This window comes from Elaeis guineensis, chromosome 16, assembly GCF_000442705.2.
Source record: "Elaeis guineensis isolate ETL-2024a chromosome 16, EG11, whole genome shotgun sequence".
Taxonomy (NCBI): domain Eukaryota; kingdom Viridiplantae; phylum Streptophyta; class Magnoliopsida; order Arecales; family Arecaceae; genus Elaeis; species Elaeis guineensis.
In genome coordinates, this window is record NC_026008.2 from 40,747,011 (window position 1) to 40,765,239 (window position 18,229).

At 37.9% G+C, this 18,229-nt stretch overlaps 2 protein-coding genes across 2 annotated transcripts; both read left to right on the forward strand.

Annotated features, from left to right (window-relative positions):
* Positions 1-2,661: 2,661 nt before the first annotated feature.
* Positions 2,662-8,882, forward strand: LOC105058885 (probable phospholipase A2 homolog 1). The gene is made up of 4 exons (XM_010941944.4): positions 2,662-2,876; positions 3,017-3,056; positions 3,182-3,301; positions 8,438-8,882. The coding sequence occupies exons 1-4, from the start codon at positions 2,757-2,759 to the stop codon at positions 8,614-8,616; spliced, it is 459 nt and encodes a 152-aa protein (XP_010940246.1). The 5' UTR covers positions 2,662-2,756; the 3' UTR covers positions 8,617-8,882.
* Positions 8,883-12,562: 3,680 nt separating this feature from the next.
* LOC105058886 (probable protein phosphatase 2C 27) lies at positions 12,563-15,695 on the forward strand. The gene is made up of 4 exons (XM_010941945.4): positions 12,563-13,522; positions 13,610-13,804; positions 14,113-14,318; positions 14,989-15,695. The coding sequence occupies exons 1-4, from the start codon at positions 13,304-13,306 to the stop codon at positions 15,545-15,547; spliced, it is 1,179 nt and encodes a 392-aa protein (XP_010940247.1). The 5' UTR covers positions 12,563-13,303; the 3' UTR covers positions 15,548-15,695.
* The last annotated feature ends 2,534 nt before the right edge of the window (positions 15,696-18,229 follow it).

The window sequence follows — 18,229 nt, forward strand, 5'->3', positions numbered from 1 at the left end:
CTAATTATTCTAAAGCTCTAATGCATTTTTATAATCATGATGTTTTGTTTTCTTGAAACTCATCTCGATGATATTGCTCTTTCTAGAGTCCAACATTTCTTAGGGCCTCGTTGGTAGGTTTATCTCATTTCTGCTATAGGTCTTTTTAGGGTTATCATTATAGTCCGGAAAAAGAATCTAGGTAAGTTCAGTTTATGCATGTAAATAGGCAACTTGCTTTTGGGGTCTTATCTATTCCAAATGAACCTACTTGGATTTAGTTTATATGACTACTAACGTTTTTGATCACCGCCATGTTTGGATTCGAGTTCAAAACATTTTATCTCAAGGATATCCATTGATGTTAGTAGGTGATTTCAACTATATTTTAACTACTGATGATAAAAAAGGTGCTAAACCATTTCGAGTCAATCGTGAAATAACGGAGTTTCGAAGTTTCATTATTGTTCCCTATGTGGCATGATACAGCAACTTCCTCTTATTCTTACCTATCAATCTGTTCAATTATGTCTCAACTATATTCTATCCTTCAGGTTTGTATCTCCTTTGTTGGTTATCACACTACCCTATGATCATCAAAAAATGGATATGATTCCTTGGCATATGCTACACTATTAGCACATGCTTTTTATCACTTGGCTGTAGATCTCTTGTATAACACTCAGATGTATAATTTGGCAGTTGGCACTATGGCTTCATGGTTTGCAGCTCTACTGTGCTTTATGCTTTTGGATATTATTATTGGCTGCCTCATTCAATGGCTCTTATAACCGGACTATTGTTACATGGATCTGTATCTTCCAAGCTGCTTGGACTATTGACATACGGTTCTGCATCTTTGAAGTTGTTTGCTATTGTCTGCTGCTATACTTCCTACTCATTCACTTATACCTTCTGTTCTAGCTATTACTGTTATTACTATTTTCCTACCTTATAGAGGAATGCTTTGTTTTATATCCTATACCTCAGTTCTAGTGTTCAAGCCTGTATTATATCTCCCTTTATGTTTTGCATCCATAGGTCTATGGTCTTCAGTAGTCTCTTCTAGCACTCCACGCAAGGTAGGAGATCTATTTTTTGCTCTGTGGGCCCTTTCTTCTTTGTTGGACCCTGTTTTTTTATGGGTATTGTCCTACTGTAAACTTCATATTGCAGTTCTCATCAATCTAGCTTCCATTATACTCTTACCAAAAAGAAAGAAACATTTTGATTATTTACTAAAATAAAGAAACATTTTGATGTAAATAAAATGAACTTGAAAGCTGAAGTATGATTGCAGATTGAAGTTTTCCAGCTCAATTCACAAAAGAAGCCACCTTTATATGCAACAAGATATAGAGACTACTGTTATGCCGGAGGAATTTCTCTAATCGAAAATATAAGTGGCAGCCATGATTAAAATACAGGTTTTTAATCACAAACTGGTACCCAGGCTGGTATATTGACCTATCATTTACAGTGTACCTGTGTTACAGCGGAATTACCGTCTCATTGCGTATGCGTACAAATTGTGACAATTATTCTCCTTTATGATCTATTTGGTTGAGATTAATTTAATATTAAAAATTGATATTATTTTATTTAATATAAAAAATAGAATAAAAAGTATCAGATAAAAAAATTAATAAATTTTATATTTATTTTTTTTAAAAAATAAAATAAATATTATAAAGAATTGATATTTAGTAAATTTTTGAACAGTGATAATCTATATTTGATAAAAATATTTTCAATAAAAATTTTTTATAAAAAAATAAAGATACAGATGATACCATGCAAGAAACTGTATGATTATAATCATTATATAAAAATTGATGGAAGATGATAATACTATCTTGATATTAAAAAATTATATTATATTAAAAAGTATATTTCTAAATTTTATCATATTTCTACATAAAATTACACCTAATCAAATATGATAATATTTTTTCAGTGCCATTTTTTGGATAATTTTTTTACCAACCAAATATAATAAAAATTATTTTTTTTATAATATTTTTTTAGATAAATAATTTCTGAGAATCATCAAATTATCTCATAATACAATACATCAAACTAGATGGGCCCTTAGCTGAAACTAACTTTCCTATGAAGCGAAATTTTTTGTGCCCTACAGGTGGTGTAGAAAACCTGACATAAAGTGCACCATTTTATGCGATTGATTCACATAGTTATTGCTTTCCAACATATATTCGATGCATGCAGTTTCATTTTTTTATTTAAAAATTTTAAATAACGAAAATATCCATACTCTTTAAAAAAAATTATGACATATTCATATTATGACATCCTACATATAAAAAATTAAAATTTTAATACAGGATGTTATAATATATCATAAAATACCGTAATTTTTTTCAAAAAGCAGTACTATTTTTGTTATTTAAAATTTTTAAATGAAAAAATAAAATTACAGATATTAAATGTTCAACTGGATAAAAATATCTCTTCTATATTATGATATTTTAGATTATGATATTTAAGATTATATTATAATATTTTATATATAAAAATTATAATTTAATATAAAATATTATAATATATATTAAAATATTATAATTTTATAAATTATATAACATTACGTAAAGAAAGTCATAATATAACCGCGGATACCATAATTTTTTTTTCAAAGTGCATAAGTATTTTCGTTTTCAAGCGTTTGCATACCCATTTAACGAGACAGACCATCGGGCCATCGGCTGCGCTGACCGGATCCCCTGCGTCGTGGTCGCGGAGGAGAACAGGGGCGGAGGATGCGAGACGATCCCAGGAGGCCGCCCGTCTCGCTGGCGCTTGCCTTCCTCCTCCTTCTTGTCGTCCTCCTCCTCGCTGCCTCCACGCGCTGCGCCGCCGCCGCCGCTACCGATCCCGGGGTTCGGATCATCTATGTTCTTTCAACAGAATAGAACCATAGTTTCCATAGAAACCTTTACATTCAGAACCTCTTGATGTAATCTTTGTGTCCTATTTGTTTTTCTCCGCCGATTTCTTAGACCTGCTTTTGGCCTTGCAGGTGAGGTGCAGCAGATCATGCGTCGCGGAGAACTGCAACTGTGAGTCCATTAGGGTTATTTTATTATTATTATTTTTTTAAAGAAAATTTTGGAATGGAAGTGTTCACCTATTTGCTAATTTGAATTACTTCTTACTTTTGTTTTGTTGCTGGCAAATTCTTCAGCTGTAGGAATTCGATATGGGAAGTTTTGCGGTGTGGGATGGACCGGCTGCCCTGGGGAGAAGCCTTGCGATGAGCTTGATGCATGTTGCAAGGCTCACGATGAATGTGTCGAGAAAAAAGGTGGGTTCTTTGGCATTAATTTTTGAAAGAATAAATTTTACTTCTACATGTACATCTGCCATAATGTTTAAATTCTCTATTCTTTTGAGTTTTTAGTACATTGGGTATGTATTGTTTCTGATTGGATTATCATGAGCAAGTTGTCTGAGAACTTTGTTGTAATGGGAATGGGTTACATGTGATCTATATAGCATGATTAGATGCTACCACTCACTTGCATAGGCTACCAAATAGATATTTGTTCACTTGAATAATTGATATGTATCTATTAAAAACACGGGAAACTAATTAAAAGTTAATCTCTTGTAATTCAGGAACAATATCTAACTCGTGGATTCTTGTCATGTCAAAACAAGTGAAATGCATGAGGGGTAGTATTATGATGATGCTAGGTGGGTAGTGTCTAAACCTCTTAAGGAGGGGTAGTATCTTCTGAATATAGTTGCATGAAATGGTATGGAATTGATCCTCTTAAAGAGCTCAACTAATAAGGTCCCTTCATCGTGATATTGATTGGTGGGATAATTGCAATAGTTTTTGATGTTGTGATTGGTCGCATTTGATCATTATTTTTTATCTGTCTTTGAGCTACAACCAAGAAGATGGGCATCAAGATGGGTGGAAAATATCAATTGTTTGTGACAAACTCTAAATGTAGGCATCAAATGCAGCTAATGTTGCTATACAGGGAGATTGCCATAGGTTTTGGCCAAAGCACAAGATGACTATGATTGTTCTATCCATACCTGACTAATTCTCACAGAAAAAGCTGAGCCTCTTAGCCTGCTCTGATCTTGTTCTAGTTGAGTCTGGTTATGCTGGGTGGATACATGAGGAGAAAAGGAGCTCTTTTGTCATCCTAATGCCACCATTGTTGGTAAAAAAGGGCAAAGCTACTGATGAAGGGGAGTATTGTATTCTACTGGTATCTAGTTGGAAAAAATGCTGGCTAAGAGCATGAGATAAGTGAGATTAATTACTGAGAAGGATGAGGTCACTCCAGCCATTGGGAGAAAAGAGGAAGAAAGAGTTTTCTGGAATGAAGGGATTGAGGGATTGTGGAGAGAAAATTATTAAAACTGGTGAAATTTTGTTTGATACATTGTCAAACGTGTTTGTTATTTGCAGGTTATACAATGTTTATTGATATAGCAGGAAATTTAGTTGCTCATTTCGAGCCTTGAGGGAAGATATAGAAATAAAATATTTAAGGATTGACAAATTAGAACATACTACATGGAACTGTAAACGAGAATCAGGTCTTGTTCAAAATTTATGACCAAGATATAATGCACCATGATCATTTTCCTTTCATAGGATCTATTTCAAAAGAAAAGGAGATATAGATAAAGACATGTAATGGTAACAGAATTGAGGTGATTGAAGTGGATAGGTGCCTTTGGGGTGCTATATGATTGTAACGTCCATTTGAGCTTAGAGGGGGAAAATAATAATATTAAAGCATGCAATCTCATAATGTTCAAGATGTTGGTTCATAAAGAGAAACCAAACTGTAAGATGGCTGTGGAAGAGATAAAAATGTTGACCAGGATTTGGGAGAGTAGTCATAGGAAAGATTGGCGATGCATCAATAGTCAAGTAAGTGAAGGAGTTGCACCAGCTGGGAATTAGTGGCGGGAAATAACTAAGATGGCAAGCATCTGCAATATGAAGGATTGAGGCTTGGGAAAGATGGGGTTTTGCTTAGCAATGAAGAGACAAAAAAGAGTCAGGATGGACAAAAGTTAACCTGGATTTGTGAACAACTGATTTGAAAAAGCTTGCAATAAAGATGAATCTGGCCTTCATAACAATTCAAAACAAAAACATAGTGGTCAAGAAGAATATGTAAAGCTAACTCTATATAATCAGATAATGCTAGGTGGTTGTCATAGCATAGAGGCCAGGCTTTAGTTAAGTTGCTCTCCAGTTCAAGGCCTCAAGCCAACCCTATCTAATTTGAAGTCAAAGACTGGGTTTTCCAGCTTGGAATCATCACAGCTTTCACAGGTTGGGACCGTCTCATTCCGGCAACAAAATAATATACATAAAGGTAAAGAAAACAAGGAGCAGAAACTCACTTTAGCTTGATCTAAATATCTTGTGCAGAAAATTATATGAATGATTTTACACCCTATAACCTTCTCTCACCTCTCCACCCCCAACCAGAATGCCACACCCACCAAACCCCATCCCAACCGCTTGGAGGAAAAAAATGATAATAATAATGACAGCTGTTTGATCCCATGATTGAATATCTTGAGATTTATAATGGTCTAAACATATCAAATTAGGCTATATATATAAAATATTTTATGACTCATCTATTTCTGAAATTTCCTGAAATAAATAACAAACAGCCAATACATCATTCTCATAGACTCATGCTTATCTGGCAATTTCTTTGTATGATGGTGTGCCTGCACAATACACTTGTAAATTTCTAAAACAACCAATTTTTGGGAACTTGTTGCAGCTCCATAGCCCAAAACTTATGAATGTATCTCTTCATACTTATTTTTTTCTTTTTCTCCCCCTTTTTTTAATGTAAGATGTGTCCAGCAGCAGGCTAGACAACAGGGAGGTGTAGCCCTTGACCAAAACTGATGAAGGCTTGATTCAGCTCCGGGTCTCTGGTACAATACTATGAGGCTTTACCAGCAATCAAAACTGGCACCTTCTTTCTGTGGATGATTTTGTTCAAGCAGGGAAGGCACAATGGTTGAACTAACCTACATTCCATTCATCAATGAGTTGCATGTCAACACTAAAATTTTCTTAGGCATGCTTTTGAAAATGATGTTCTTAGAACTCTTTGGGCCCTTAATGCTTTTACATTTGCAATCTTGGTTGTGAAATAGGATTTTGCAACATTTCCTTTGCTTTAATCCATTTTTTAATTGTTCTTTATGGTTTTGACATCTTTGCTAATTTCCCAAAGCTCTGGTTCACATTTCTTTTCATAACCAACCATAAAGAAACATTAGTGGCAAGCCTACATAAAGTCACAACTCTAAGTGCACTTTTTGCGAGCCACTTTTAGGCTGCCAGTTTCCTCGTACATCCTTCATGAGCCACTTTTCTGTTTCATTAACCGTATGGCTGAGGTCTCACTGGTACCTTTAGGTGAAGTGGATGTGAGGACTCCTTGTGAAGTTGTAAGTTATTCATAAAATCAAATTAGCTTATTTACATTTGCTGAGTTCATTTTTCTTTTTTTAGATTCCTTGACCCAGTCCTCCACTGTGTCTTGTTCCTTCTCTCTCTCTCTCTCTCTCTCTAAATAATTTAATAAGTTTTCTTGCTGATCTGATAAAAAAATGCAACTTTAAATCAGATCTGAACCATTTTCGAATCTTCAAATATATCTCCACATCCTTAACCTATGCTTCTGGTTATCATATAACCTATCATCTTGAAGGGAAAAATTTATAGAACCTTGAATGTCTCCTTCTCAAAGCTTAGGAGTTACAGTCCTTCTACTTTTCGGATGTGAAACAGCAAACCAGTAGATTCTTCTTTTATTGTCTGTTCATAAAATTTTAATGGGATGAGTGTTCTTAACATCAGGTCCTTTTTTTTTTTCTTTTTCTGAATCCTAAATCTATTTTCTTGTCACCCCTCCTTCGGTTTTTGTCCTAATATGTTCCCATCAGTTATCTAAATTTTGTCTACCTGAGCTGCCAATGTAGCAACATGGGCTTAAGATTTGGTTGCACTCCAATCCCCCAATCAAGGGAACCATGTAGCCCCTATATGTGACTAGATGCCTAGAGGATGCCCACGTAAGTTGCCTGGACCCCTGCCATTGCATATGCAGGCAAAGTAAGCCGACTCAGTGCAAGATGCAAATTGGGCAAGCAAACCATGGGCAGTTCGCATTTGCTAGGGATAAGGTTGCCTCCTGGATTGACTGTCAATTTACATTTAATCCTGTTGACTGAAAATTCCATACAGTCCTTAATTTTGATGAGCATTTTATGTCTAATTCCAGGCTTGTCCGTAAGTGTTTGCGCAACAGGAATACCTGTGCAGAAAAGCAAGCCTAAATGTTTAGAGAGACCAAAGGACTTAATTTAAAATGCTGTTTGCAGGTGAAACAAAAGAAAAATGGCTCTTTTTTCCTTCTCCCTACTCTTTTGTTCGCTTTTCTCTCCTCATCTTTCTTGTGCTATTAGTGCAGCTCTTTTTCCTCAGCAATGTTTTTCCCATAAAAGCTATGCCATATGTTCAAAAAATTCTGGATTCCCAGTTGACTTTAAAATTTTGATGGGCATATACGATTCCAAATTAGATAACACATAATTTGTATCGACTATATGATTTGTAGCCCTCTACTGCAATTGTTGTGGGTTGTCTAGCTTGCTTTGGACCTAGATGAGCACCGGTATGGCTTATAAATAGCCTCAAGGACTGGCTCAATTGTTGCAACATTCTTCCCTGTTGAAGTGATTTTCCCCTTATTTTGCCTAGTTTTATGACCAATTTTTATCATGTCTTGAATTCTAATGATTTTTATGAAGGCTATATGTTGTCACTTGAACGCTTCCATACTACAACCCCTTTTTAGAATATGGGTTAGCATATTGATATTGGAGAGCAGAAGCCCCATGATTCTAAAATCACTTGTATCCCAATCATCAACTCCCTAGCCTACCTTCTAGTTGCTCCATATTCTTGTAACCTAATCAGGTGAAAAATTTGAAATTTTTAAATATGTATTAGCCTGTTCCGTTAAATCGTTGTGGAATTCTACTAGATGCTCTATAGCTAAGATGACATTGAAGAAGTAACGTGATCTTACGAGAAAGGCTAGGAGGTTGAAGTGGATGTATGTTGAATTCATCCTGGAATTGGAACCAAGAATGACCAAGCTTGCCTATGATGAAGAAAACATATGGCTGACCGAAGGCAAACCCAGGATCAAGCTTGTTGTTGATTATGTTTATAACCTGTCACTATAATGCATCTTCTGGAGCTGTGGCATGAGATCATGGGAGCTGATTTTCACTTTCCAACTTGAAACATCTCTATAATAGTGGTAACAGAGCATTAATGGAATAACTAATGATGTATCATAGTATTTTTTATTTGTGAGGTGAAGCTGACTCCTGTCATTGTTGGAAACTGTTTCAGGTTTGATGAGTGTGAAATGCCATGAGAAGTTCAAGAGCTGCATGAGGAAGGTGAAGAAGTCTGGGAAGGCTGGATTTTCGAAGGAGTGTCCTTATGAAACAGCAATGCCTACCATGGTACAGGGAATGGATATGGCCATCTTATTTAGCCAGCTGGGTGGTCAGCATACGGAATTATAGTTGCACATACAAGATGCTGCAGATGTGCATTTTTATATTTTAACAAACCAGTATCTCTTTCATTGTTCAAAATTCATTTTTTTTTGGAGAATGATGTGTATCTGCACCAACCACTGTTTCTGCCCAAGATTCTGAACCTGCCAACTGTTGATCTGCTGGACATCAAGATGCTGATAGGAACGCCTCATTTTACTTGCTAGAAGATCATTTGCTCTTGCAATTCAGAATGTAAAATCTCGCAGGTGATCATGATTCATGAAACATTACATTATTACATTGTCTTTTAATTCTGATGATATATATATATATATATATATATATATATATTCTGTGAAGTGATCTAAAGCTGAATTCAATGAAATCAAGGATCTGTGTGGAGGTATCCATTCATTTGTTTTTGGGCTTTACAGAAGAATCTAGTCTTATCTAAATGACAACCGGAATGTTATCTATTTATCTTCTGTGAAATTCTTTGATAACTTCTGAATTTTTATATTGGCAAAAGGATACATCATGTCTGCAAATAATTGACTTATCCACCAATATATTCTCATGAATTGTGTAGGTTATTCTTAAAGCATGCACAACTTGTCCACGACAGAATCATGAAGAGAGGATAACCTTGCTTCTTCCTTCTTTTCATGAATTCCTAAGTATCTGTTATTTGTTTATTGAATGCAATACATTTCTGTACCTATGGCTCCTCGGTGATTTATTTTGATACCATATTATTAGTTATGAAATTCTTTGTATATCACCTTCTGTATCAAAATTCGACGTGGAGTGCACTGTCTTGTCCAATTGAGTCACATAGCCACCACTTTCCAACGTGCATTTAATGTTCGTGATTTTACTTTTTCGTTTGAAATTTTGAATGACGAAAATGCTTCTTTCCTTCTGAAAAAATTATGGCATCCTATGCCGATATTATGGCATCCTGCGTTAAAATTATGACTTTCTACACGAAATGTCATAATTTTTTTATGAGATGTCATAAAGAGGAAAGAGTATTTTGGTCATTGAAAAATTTATAAAATTTTTAAATAATAAAAATATTTTTACTAAAATTATGACATCCTATGGAAAAATTATAACATTTCGTGCAGAAAGTCATAATTTTCATACAGGATGTCATAATTTTTTTAGAAGGAAAGGGGTATTTTTATCATTCAAAATTTTAAACGAAAATATAGAACTGCGAGCATTAAATGCACGTTGAAAAATAATGGCTACGTAGTCCAATCGGACGAGGCAGTGCACTCCACGTTGGATTTTCTACAACATTGGTGGTGTACAAAGAATTTCTCATTGTTAGTTTAGTTTAAGATGGATCTCGATGGAGAGAATATAACCGGGGCCTTTTTGGATGGCAGTGGGTTATCCGAGTTATCATTTCCCGGATCAGCAACTTGGACAATCCGAAAACTCTTCAATACCATGTTTTGCTACCACGGGAAACCATCACACCCACCCCGAGATCGTATGGACACCATCCAAACATGTTAGAAATTTGATTAAACATACAAGCACTTTAAGGAAAGAACATCTCAAACCCAAGTCAAACCGCTTCTGCATGAAATTCTGAGAAATACATCTTCCGGATATGGACTTAATCCTTCTATTTTCCCATATAAAGAGCAAGGGTTGTTTCAGAAATTTTCAGATTAGTGAGTTGGAGGAATGTTCTCTTGGATTTAGTTGGCTCCTAAAGAAAGATGCAGGTGCATCTCCAAATGCAGCATGCACAGCATCAGGGGCACAGTGTTGCAGCCAAGGAGAAACAAAGCTTTTCTTTTTTGATTTTTTGGATGAAATGAGAGACAAAGCTTGATGAATGTGAAGATATGTCGCATTCGGAGCTTATGCTGCTCAGATGAAGGAAGCAGATACACTATCATCAGCTGTGATTGTAACTGCAATACATCAAGACTTGATGCAAGGATGTTGGTCAGTCAAATGGCTGTCATAGACTCAGTGCCTGTCCAAAACTGCCTAAAATTTCTTTTGATCACTTTTTCTACTCAAAATAAATTTTTTCTTTACCTACCTATATTTGCAGCACAAAAGGTGATATTTTGTCCAATTGCAAAATGCAGCGGATATCAACACAAATCATTGGGTAGGTGAGAGAGAGGAGAAACCGATAGTAGAAGCAAATGTTAGCCAAAGTCAACAAAAATGTGAAAGGCTACGAATGGAAGCTCCCATGGGCTATTGCTCACCTTCAACCAACGATTCTCACCCCCACCCTATCTAAAATCTCACTTCGCTCTTCTAGATCTCCTTCAAAAGATCCTGCCGATAGATCAGCTGGACAATCCTGGGCACCAACTGCTTTCAACTTGTGTCAGGAATAAGGCTAGCATCATGCAGAGAAAGGATGGAGGGTCCCCCTTCAAAGATTGATCAAACGTGGGATTCGAATCTGCTTCCTGAGTGTGTTTTGTGTTGTGGAAAGCTCAGCTGATCTCCATTTAATCAGTTGGATCAACAACTCCAGAAAATGGGCAATGATATATATCAGTCATGCACTCTTACGTTTGGTGCTGTGTTGCTTTCTAATAGCATTTTATTGCCTAACTTGAAGCCATCCAGGAAATCAAAAACATGAAACACGTGAGCTTTTTGTAATGCCTGCAGAGAGAGTGATTGACATGTATGATGTGCTATCCCGTGCTGTGTCTCTGTCCGGACGTAATAAAAGCGGAACCACCTACCCGGAATTTCACCTTGTCAAAGTAGTTGGTCGTCCAGAAAATAGATAGCTGTTTTATATTGTCTGCTGTGATTAATCAATTATTTATTTATTGAGAAAAAGATGAAAATAATCCATCCTAATATCTCTTTGAGAGAGAACATTTGATTTCATCCTAATATTTTCATAACATTTATAATATAAATATTCTAAAATATTTAATTAATTATATATATATATGCACACATATATACATATATAGTTTTTGATGCAAAAAATTTACTTATATTGGATCTATATTTCAATTATTTTGCAACGTGCCAATTTCTTACCTGTCCCACTTATCTATATGATATAATAAGAATGAGTTGGTGTGATTCACAAGAGTATAGGTCATTAATAGGACATGGAATCTATGCCATCTTGAATGAATTGGTCAAATAATACCATTCTTATTATAGGAATAAAAGCGATGAATATAATTGTTTGGAAGGATAGTAAGATTCGATATGTAGCTTGTGCAGGTATTATTGGATGTAGAATTTTTTTAAGTGGGAAATGAGTTAGATTGCATTATCAACAATCTCATCCTACACATGAGCACTATACGGGTTTGAGATTAGAATCCATAGATCCCATGAAATATGGTTTAATAAAGATAATTAGACCCTCATTTGGACTATGAAGAATTAAACTTATTAGGTTAATAAGCAACAGAATATATTGCTGAATTCGAGACAAAGCTGTAACTACTCAAGTTGAAAAATCCACAATCAACCATGACTTGCATCAAACTTCCAAACTTTGGTTAGCTCCTATGTTTTATGGGCTTAAGGTTCACCTAAATAAGTAAATAGATGAATAGATAAATAAATAAAAGTAGGACGGCTTGTCCATGTCACGGAGGTCAACGCTCCGTTTACGACGCGAACCAAAAAGTACCGACTCACCCAATGGTATCGCGAAAGGTTTCCCACGCGCCGTTACGTGCCGTCGCGTCCGTCCCATCCGGCTTTCCCACGTGTGCTAAAGTAAACGAATCTCGACCGTGAATCGCCCCTAGGAGATGTACAGATCGGACGGCCGGAGATTGCCCAGGCGCACGGTTCCGAGTGAAACGCCAGGGCGACCTGAGTCAACCACCGTTGGACCCAAGCGAACCGACGCGTGTCCCCACCCGTGAACCGGGGATCGCCGGTCACCGCCGGCTCATTAGATAAAGCCGTCTCCTCCCTTTTCTTCTCTTCCCTTGGCCCTCTCTCTTGAAGGCTCTGGCCTTTCTTCCCCCCCTTTTCAATCGAATTTTTGGCTATTTTTTCCCATCACCGAGGGAAGAACAGAAGAAAAACGAATTGACACTCGAATCCATCGCTGGGAAATTCTCGTTGTTTGCTCCTGGTTATGATTTAGGGTTTTTATCACCGGAATCCGTTTGCAAGTTGGCATTTTTTTGGTAGTTTTTTAGAGAACTTCGTCTGTTCTAGGGTTTGTTTGTAACGTTTACTGGGTGTGCTTTAGGGATCCATGAACTCTTGTTTATGTACTTAAAAATTGGATTTTGGTGAATTTTTGTAAGCTTTTCATTTCTTTGTGTGGTTGCCGAGAAATTACGGGGTGGAGATCTGTAGCAGTTTGCTTTTGAATCCTCTGGGTTTCTGGCTTAATAAAATTTTGTGTTTTTCTTTGGAGAAGTCGGGTTCTTTGTTGGGATTCATAGTTATGTGGGTATTCTCTCATTTGGAATGTTTTGGGGGAGGTGGAGAGCCTTATTGCCGTCGAAATGATCAATTTCAGTTGTCTTCTATTGTGATTTGAAGTTAGAATTCTGTGAATTTTCTTGCAGAGCTAGTGGAGTCCATAAAGGAGTGAGCTTTCTGCAATCTTTGGGTGCTGGTGGTATTGCGGTAGATTGGGAATTAACAGGATCTTTCTGTGTTTGGTGTCTTGATCTCTGAGTTGGTGAAAAGGTTTTCTTGTTGGTGGTTGGTGTCGATGAAGATGGCTGCGGGGACTGATCTCTCGTCTCCTTTGAGCGTTTTGGATGGCGGGTTCATAAGCAAGGACACTGGTGGTAGTGGGTCTTCCCTAGATAGGCAGGACCTGGACACTCCAGAGGCCACCAAGCAAATAAAAGCCGGGAAGCCGCCTCGACACCTCTCGGCGATTCGGCATTGCGCGAGCACCGCCCGGTTGGATATTTCATCTGAATCAGTATGTATAGATGATGCCATCCAACTGTTCTATATGTTTTCTCTTCACTGTGTTCTTGAAGTAGTTTTTACAGTGATTTCTTTGTAGGAGTTGGATATTGGGGGTTTGAGCTTGAAGTCTTCCTCTGATAGGCAGTCAGATTTCTTCCCTGTTCTCCGGTCTGGAAGCTGTGCCGAGATTGGGCCGAAACAGAGCATGGAAGATGAGCACATCTGTGTAGACAATTTGGTAGATCATCTTGGACATATTGCCCATGTTCCATCACCAGGGGCTTTCTATGGGGTGCGGTTAGAATCTAATTTCCTTTAAATTATAATTAAGTTTTGATGCATTATTACCATCTCGATATAGTTGTTTTTATGTTTTCTGGTATAACTAGAATATTTACATTGATGATTGGCTGGCACCATGTGGCATATTTGCTCCAGCCTCTTTGTTATTTGGTATTAATGCTTTCCCTTCCATAATTAATGTAACTCATAAAGTTCATGATCAAGTATGCACTCATTTGATAAATTCATTATGTGATGCATACATTAAGAAAATTTTATGGTAGTAGTAAGCTTAGATTGAGTAATTTATATGGGCAGGTGTTTGATGGCCATGGTGGCACGGATGCAGCATCTTTCATCCGGAAGAACATACTGAGGTATATAATTGAGGATGGTCATTTCCCCAATTGCATGGAGAAGGCCATAAAGAGTGCATTCTTGAGAGCTGACCATGCCTTCGCCGATGCCCATTCGCTTGACAGTACATCCGGCACCACGGCACTCACTGCCCTTATTTTTGGGAGGTTAGCCCTGATCTCAACATTCACCTACTGTCTCTTGTTTGGCCTTTGAGGCTTGTGGTTGTACTTTTACCATTTTATCAAGGAGTTGTGCCTTCTCAAATTTAGCTGCATCTCCAAACAACTTGAAGGCCTTGGATGCTTTAATGGTTCTTCCATATAATTGGTTGGTTGGCTGGCTTGACTGGTGAGACCTAACAGTCTCTTTCAATGCTTGAGTTTGTAACTATTTACACAGCTAATGTGTAGGGAATACTTGGATGCAGCCAGAGAAAGCCAAAAATTGGAAAGACTAGGGGCTAGTAAATGAACCCCACATCATCATAGAAGTTGCAGACATGGTCACAGTTCTTGCTTGTTGGTCATATACAGTGATGCATGCCATCAGATAAATTTCACAATTAACCTAGAGTTTTGGAATTCCTGTAGTTGCATCTCTTGGATCACATGATTAAATATGACTGCTCATAAATTACTGAAACAGTGGCTCATAAGTCACAATTAGGGATCATTTTATTGTCAGTGATTGCTTCGTTGTATGTTTCTGAATCATAATTAGCTTATGACATTGCTGCTGTCAATATACAACTGTTCCGCCGTGTTAATAAAGAGTTGGTCATAATTCTTACCATTTGGTTATTTTTTTTTTATGCCTACCTTTCATGATCCATAGGACATTGCATATTGCCAATGCCGGTGATTGCCGAGCTGTATTAGGGAAGCGGGGCCGAGCTGTTGAGTTGTCCAGAGACCACAAACCCAATTGTAACATTGAAAGGCTCAGGATCGAAAAACTTGGCGGTGTTGTCTATGATGGATACCTGAATGGCCAGCTATCAGTAGCCAGGGCTCTTGGTGATTGGCACATGAAGGATCCCAAAGGTTCTGCATGCGCATTAAGCTCAGAGCCTGAGCTGCAGGTGACAACTTTGATGGAGGAAGATGAGTTCCTAATCTTGGGATGCGATGGCCTCTGGGATGTGATGAGCAGCCAACATGCTGTGACAATTGCCAGGAAGGAGCTCATGGCCCATAATGATCCCGAGAGATGCTCGAGAGAGCTGGTTCGGGAGGCACTCAAACGCAACACTTGTGATAATCTGACCGTCGTGGTCGTCTGTTTTGCACCCGATCCACCCCCTCGAATCGAGTTCCCAAGATCCAGGGTTCGCAGAAGCATATCGGCGGAGGGGCTGAACTTCCTTAAGGGGATTTTAGACAGTAATGTTTGATAGAGAAGAGATGGAAGCATGTTAGTGTTTCTTAGGTTTCTTTTCCTTCCATCTGAAGGTATTCACCTTGTATAAAGTTAAGGCTGCTTGCATTTGGTGGCAATTGGCATCCAGCCTTCTTCCAGGAATAAAGCTTCTTGTGATGTAATTTTTGTTTTACCTTTTCTCTCTTCCATTCTGTGTTCTTTCATGAGCATGAAAGTTAATATTGTGAAGCTCCATAGGATCCTCTCCACAATAAGAGATGAAGTTATGTGAGTGCTGACCTTGCATGTTACTTTATACTGTACGAGATTCAGTGAGTAGCGACGTGTTGGTCACCAGGCATTGCCTAAAAGCCAATGGAGGAGCCTTTTTGTCTGTCCTAATGGCCATCCATTTACTCACTTTGTTGGCCCCCCGTGGTCCTCTTGCTGTCGGAGTCGGAGGCTTATAAGCCAATCAGTGAACCAAAAGCTTTGGGGTACCATGTTGTTGCTTTAATGACCACTGCTATTGCCATTGGTTGGTGAACCGAAGCTGGCTCGAGGTTGTCATCGCTGGATAAGCTTTTTTATTGGGCATGTGATAAGAGCTCATCCGTCCATCTGGATTCTGTCTGCTATTTGCTCCTCTTGTTTTGGTAATCAAATGAGATCTCACGTGAGACCATGTTGAGTGTCTGGATTAGCATGATCCTTTTGCTATTAGTAAAAGATGAGCCATGCAATAATTCAATATTAAAGCTTTCTCGTTTATATAAAACATTTTATGCATGTAAGAATAATGATTTTCACCTCTAATTGTGATTACTTATGGGGAGATTTGTTCATTATTTTAGCATTTAAATAGCAAAACTGATAATCATAATATCAAAGGATCCTCACCTCAACCATTTCGGAGTCACATCAATCTCTTCCAATAAAGCTGGCAGCTGTCCTTTTGAAACAAATATTGTAGTAATTATTTCTTTCATCACTGCGGAGTGGTCAGTGGTCTTGCAATTGTTGAACTCACCATGGACGTGAGATCCCTCGTACCTTTTTTTTTAAGGTGGATTTTTTTTTTTTTTTTTGGTAGAAAGATCCCTCTTATTCATTAGCCCAGTGAAAAGCTGATCTCTTTTATGTGGTACACTTTGCTCCATGTCCGGTACTTGCAGCAACATTTGTTTCTATGCTCTCGTGGGCGCTCCAGGACCATGCAAGAGGCCAAGACTTAACTCACTGGAGACCGTACGGCAGCACTGACTCAAAATCAAAAACAAAGGAAGAATTGACAGCATTCAGATTGATGAAGGGGAGATGAAGGCAGGCGACGCAAAAGCAAAGGGACAGGAGCAATCAGAAAGGTGATGGGAAAGCCATCATTGCCTTTCAAACCATTACAGTAGCTTTCGGTGCCTTTTCTTTGGTGGATTGGTCATCACCTTAGCCTCCTGTGCTTTCGAGAAATTTGATCTTTTTTAACCTTTTCCATGAAGTAATCTCCCCCTCGGGATTTTGGCTGGTGGCAGATAGAGTGGGGTCACCCATTAATACCAAGTTGGCTTCTATTTGGCTGAATCGGTCACTGGTCCTTGGCCTTTCCTTCCTAATCAAGTTAGAAGGGAAGCCTAAACTTTCTTTTTAAAATTTGCATGCATCTAAAGAAGAGTTGAATATAGTGTAGGCAGCTATGCAGTTAATGAGAAGTCATTGGCATATACCACTAGAAAAGATGGCCTGCTGTTCATTTGATAAATTGGAAGTGCTTTGTTTGTGGCAACTTGCACTAGTGGACCAAAGCTTTTCTTTATTGCTATGCTTCTGGCAGAAGTAAGATTAGTGAAACTTTTTAAGGTGAGATTCAGATTCCTAACTTGCGTGGAGCAGTGCTATTGGACCCAACCATGGTACCATAGAACAGATGCATGCTCATGAGAGAATTGGTGCAATTCACAGGATGAGGACACTATGGTGGCATTTGATTTGAATCACAACTCTTGGCATGATATGTGGCAATGGAAGGGCTTCTGCATCCTTATTTGTCAGATAATTGAGACCCATAAATCCGTGGCCTCCGGGAATTCAGATTATAATACTAGCTAGAGGAAGACCAAAACAGCTGGCTTGAAAGGTTCCATCTAATCTAGAGCAACATTGTAGTGGTCCTCTCTCTCTCTCTCTCTCTCTCTATATATATATATATATATATATATATATATATGAAGTGTCAATAATATTTATTCTTATCTTTAGGAAATTTTGTTATAAAACTATTCGGACTACTCATGCTCAACTCAAGATCGATGATAGCCGAATCAAGCTTGAATAGCTCGTGCCAAACTCAACCTATTTGGACCCCTAACTATAGGACAGCAATAGTTTATTTGAAAAACACTAGTTGAGGCAGTTCATTGATGGGATCCCCGGAAAAAGTTACATATCCCCATGGGTGCCGAATGGTACCGTGAATAAAGCCTGTGAACCCGGGTACCAATGTTCCAGGCTTGTCTTGTTCCCACCAAATCCCGGACAAGGCTAGGGATGTGAATTGCTATTTCAGGGAGCATCTCTGCCTGCCTTGCATCCATATGCTTGGCCTGTAAATATCTGTATGCTCTCATTTCAATATGCTCCCATGGTGTTTCACGTGATTCCTTTTTGATAAGGTACCCCAACAACATGTGCAGATGCGTGAGAATGCAAAAGAAAGAGAGGA

Bases quoted from the DNA above. Each gene is read 5' to 3' on its own strand.
- LOC105058886 (XM_010941945.4), top strand. From the start codon at position 13,304: ATGAAGATGGCTGCGGGGACTGATCTCTCGTCTCCTTTGAGCGTTTTG. The intron at 13,523-13,609 runs GTATGTATAGAT...ATTTCTTTGTAG, and splicing joins TGGATATTTCATCTGAATCA to GAGTTGGATATTGGGGGTTT. The intron at 13,805-14,112 runs GTGCGGTTAGAA...TTATATGGGCAG, and splicing joins CACCAGGGGCTTTCTATGGG to GTGTTTGATGGCCATGGTGG.
- LOC105058885 (XM_010941944.4), top strand. From the start codon at position 2,757: ATGCGAGACGATCCCAGGAGGCCGCCCGTCTCGCTGGCGCTTGCCTTC. The intron at 3,057-3,181 runs GTGAGTCCATTA...CAAATTCTTCAG, and splicing joins CGTCGCGGAGAACTGCAACT to CTGTAGGAATTCGATATGGG. The intron at 3,302-8,437 runs GTGGGTTCTTTG...AAACTGTTTCAG, and splicing joins TGAATGTGTCGAGAAAAAAG to GTTTGATGAGTGTGAAATGC.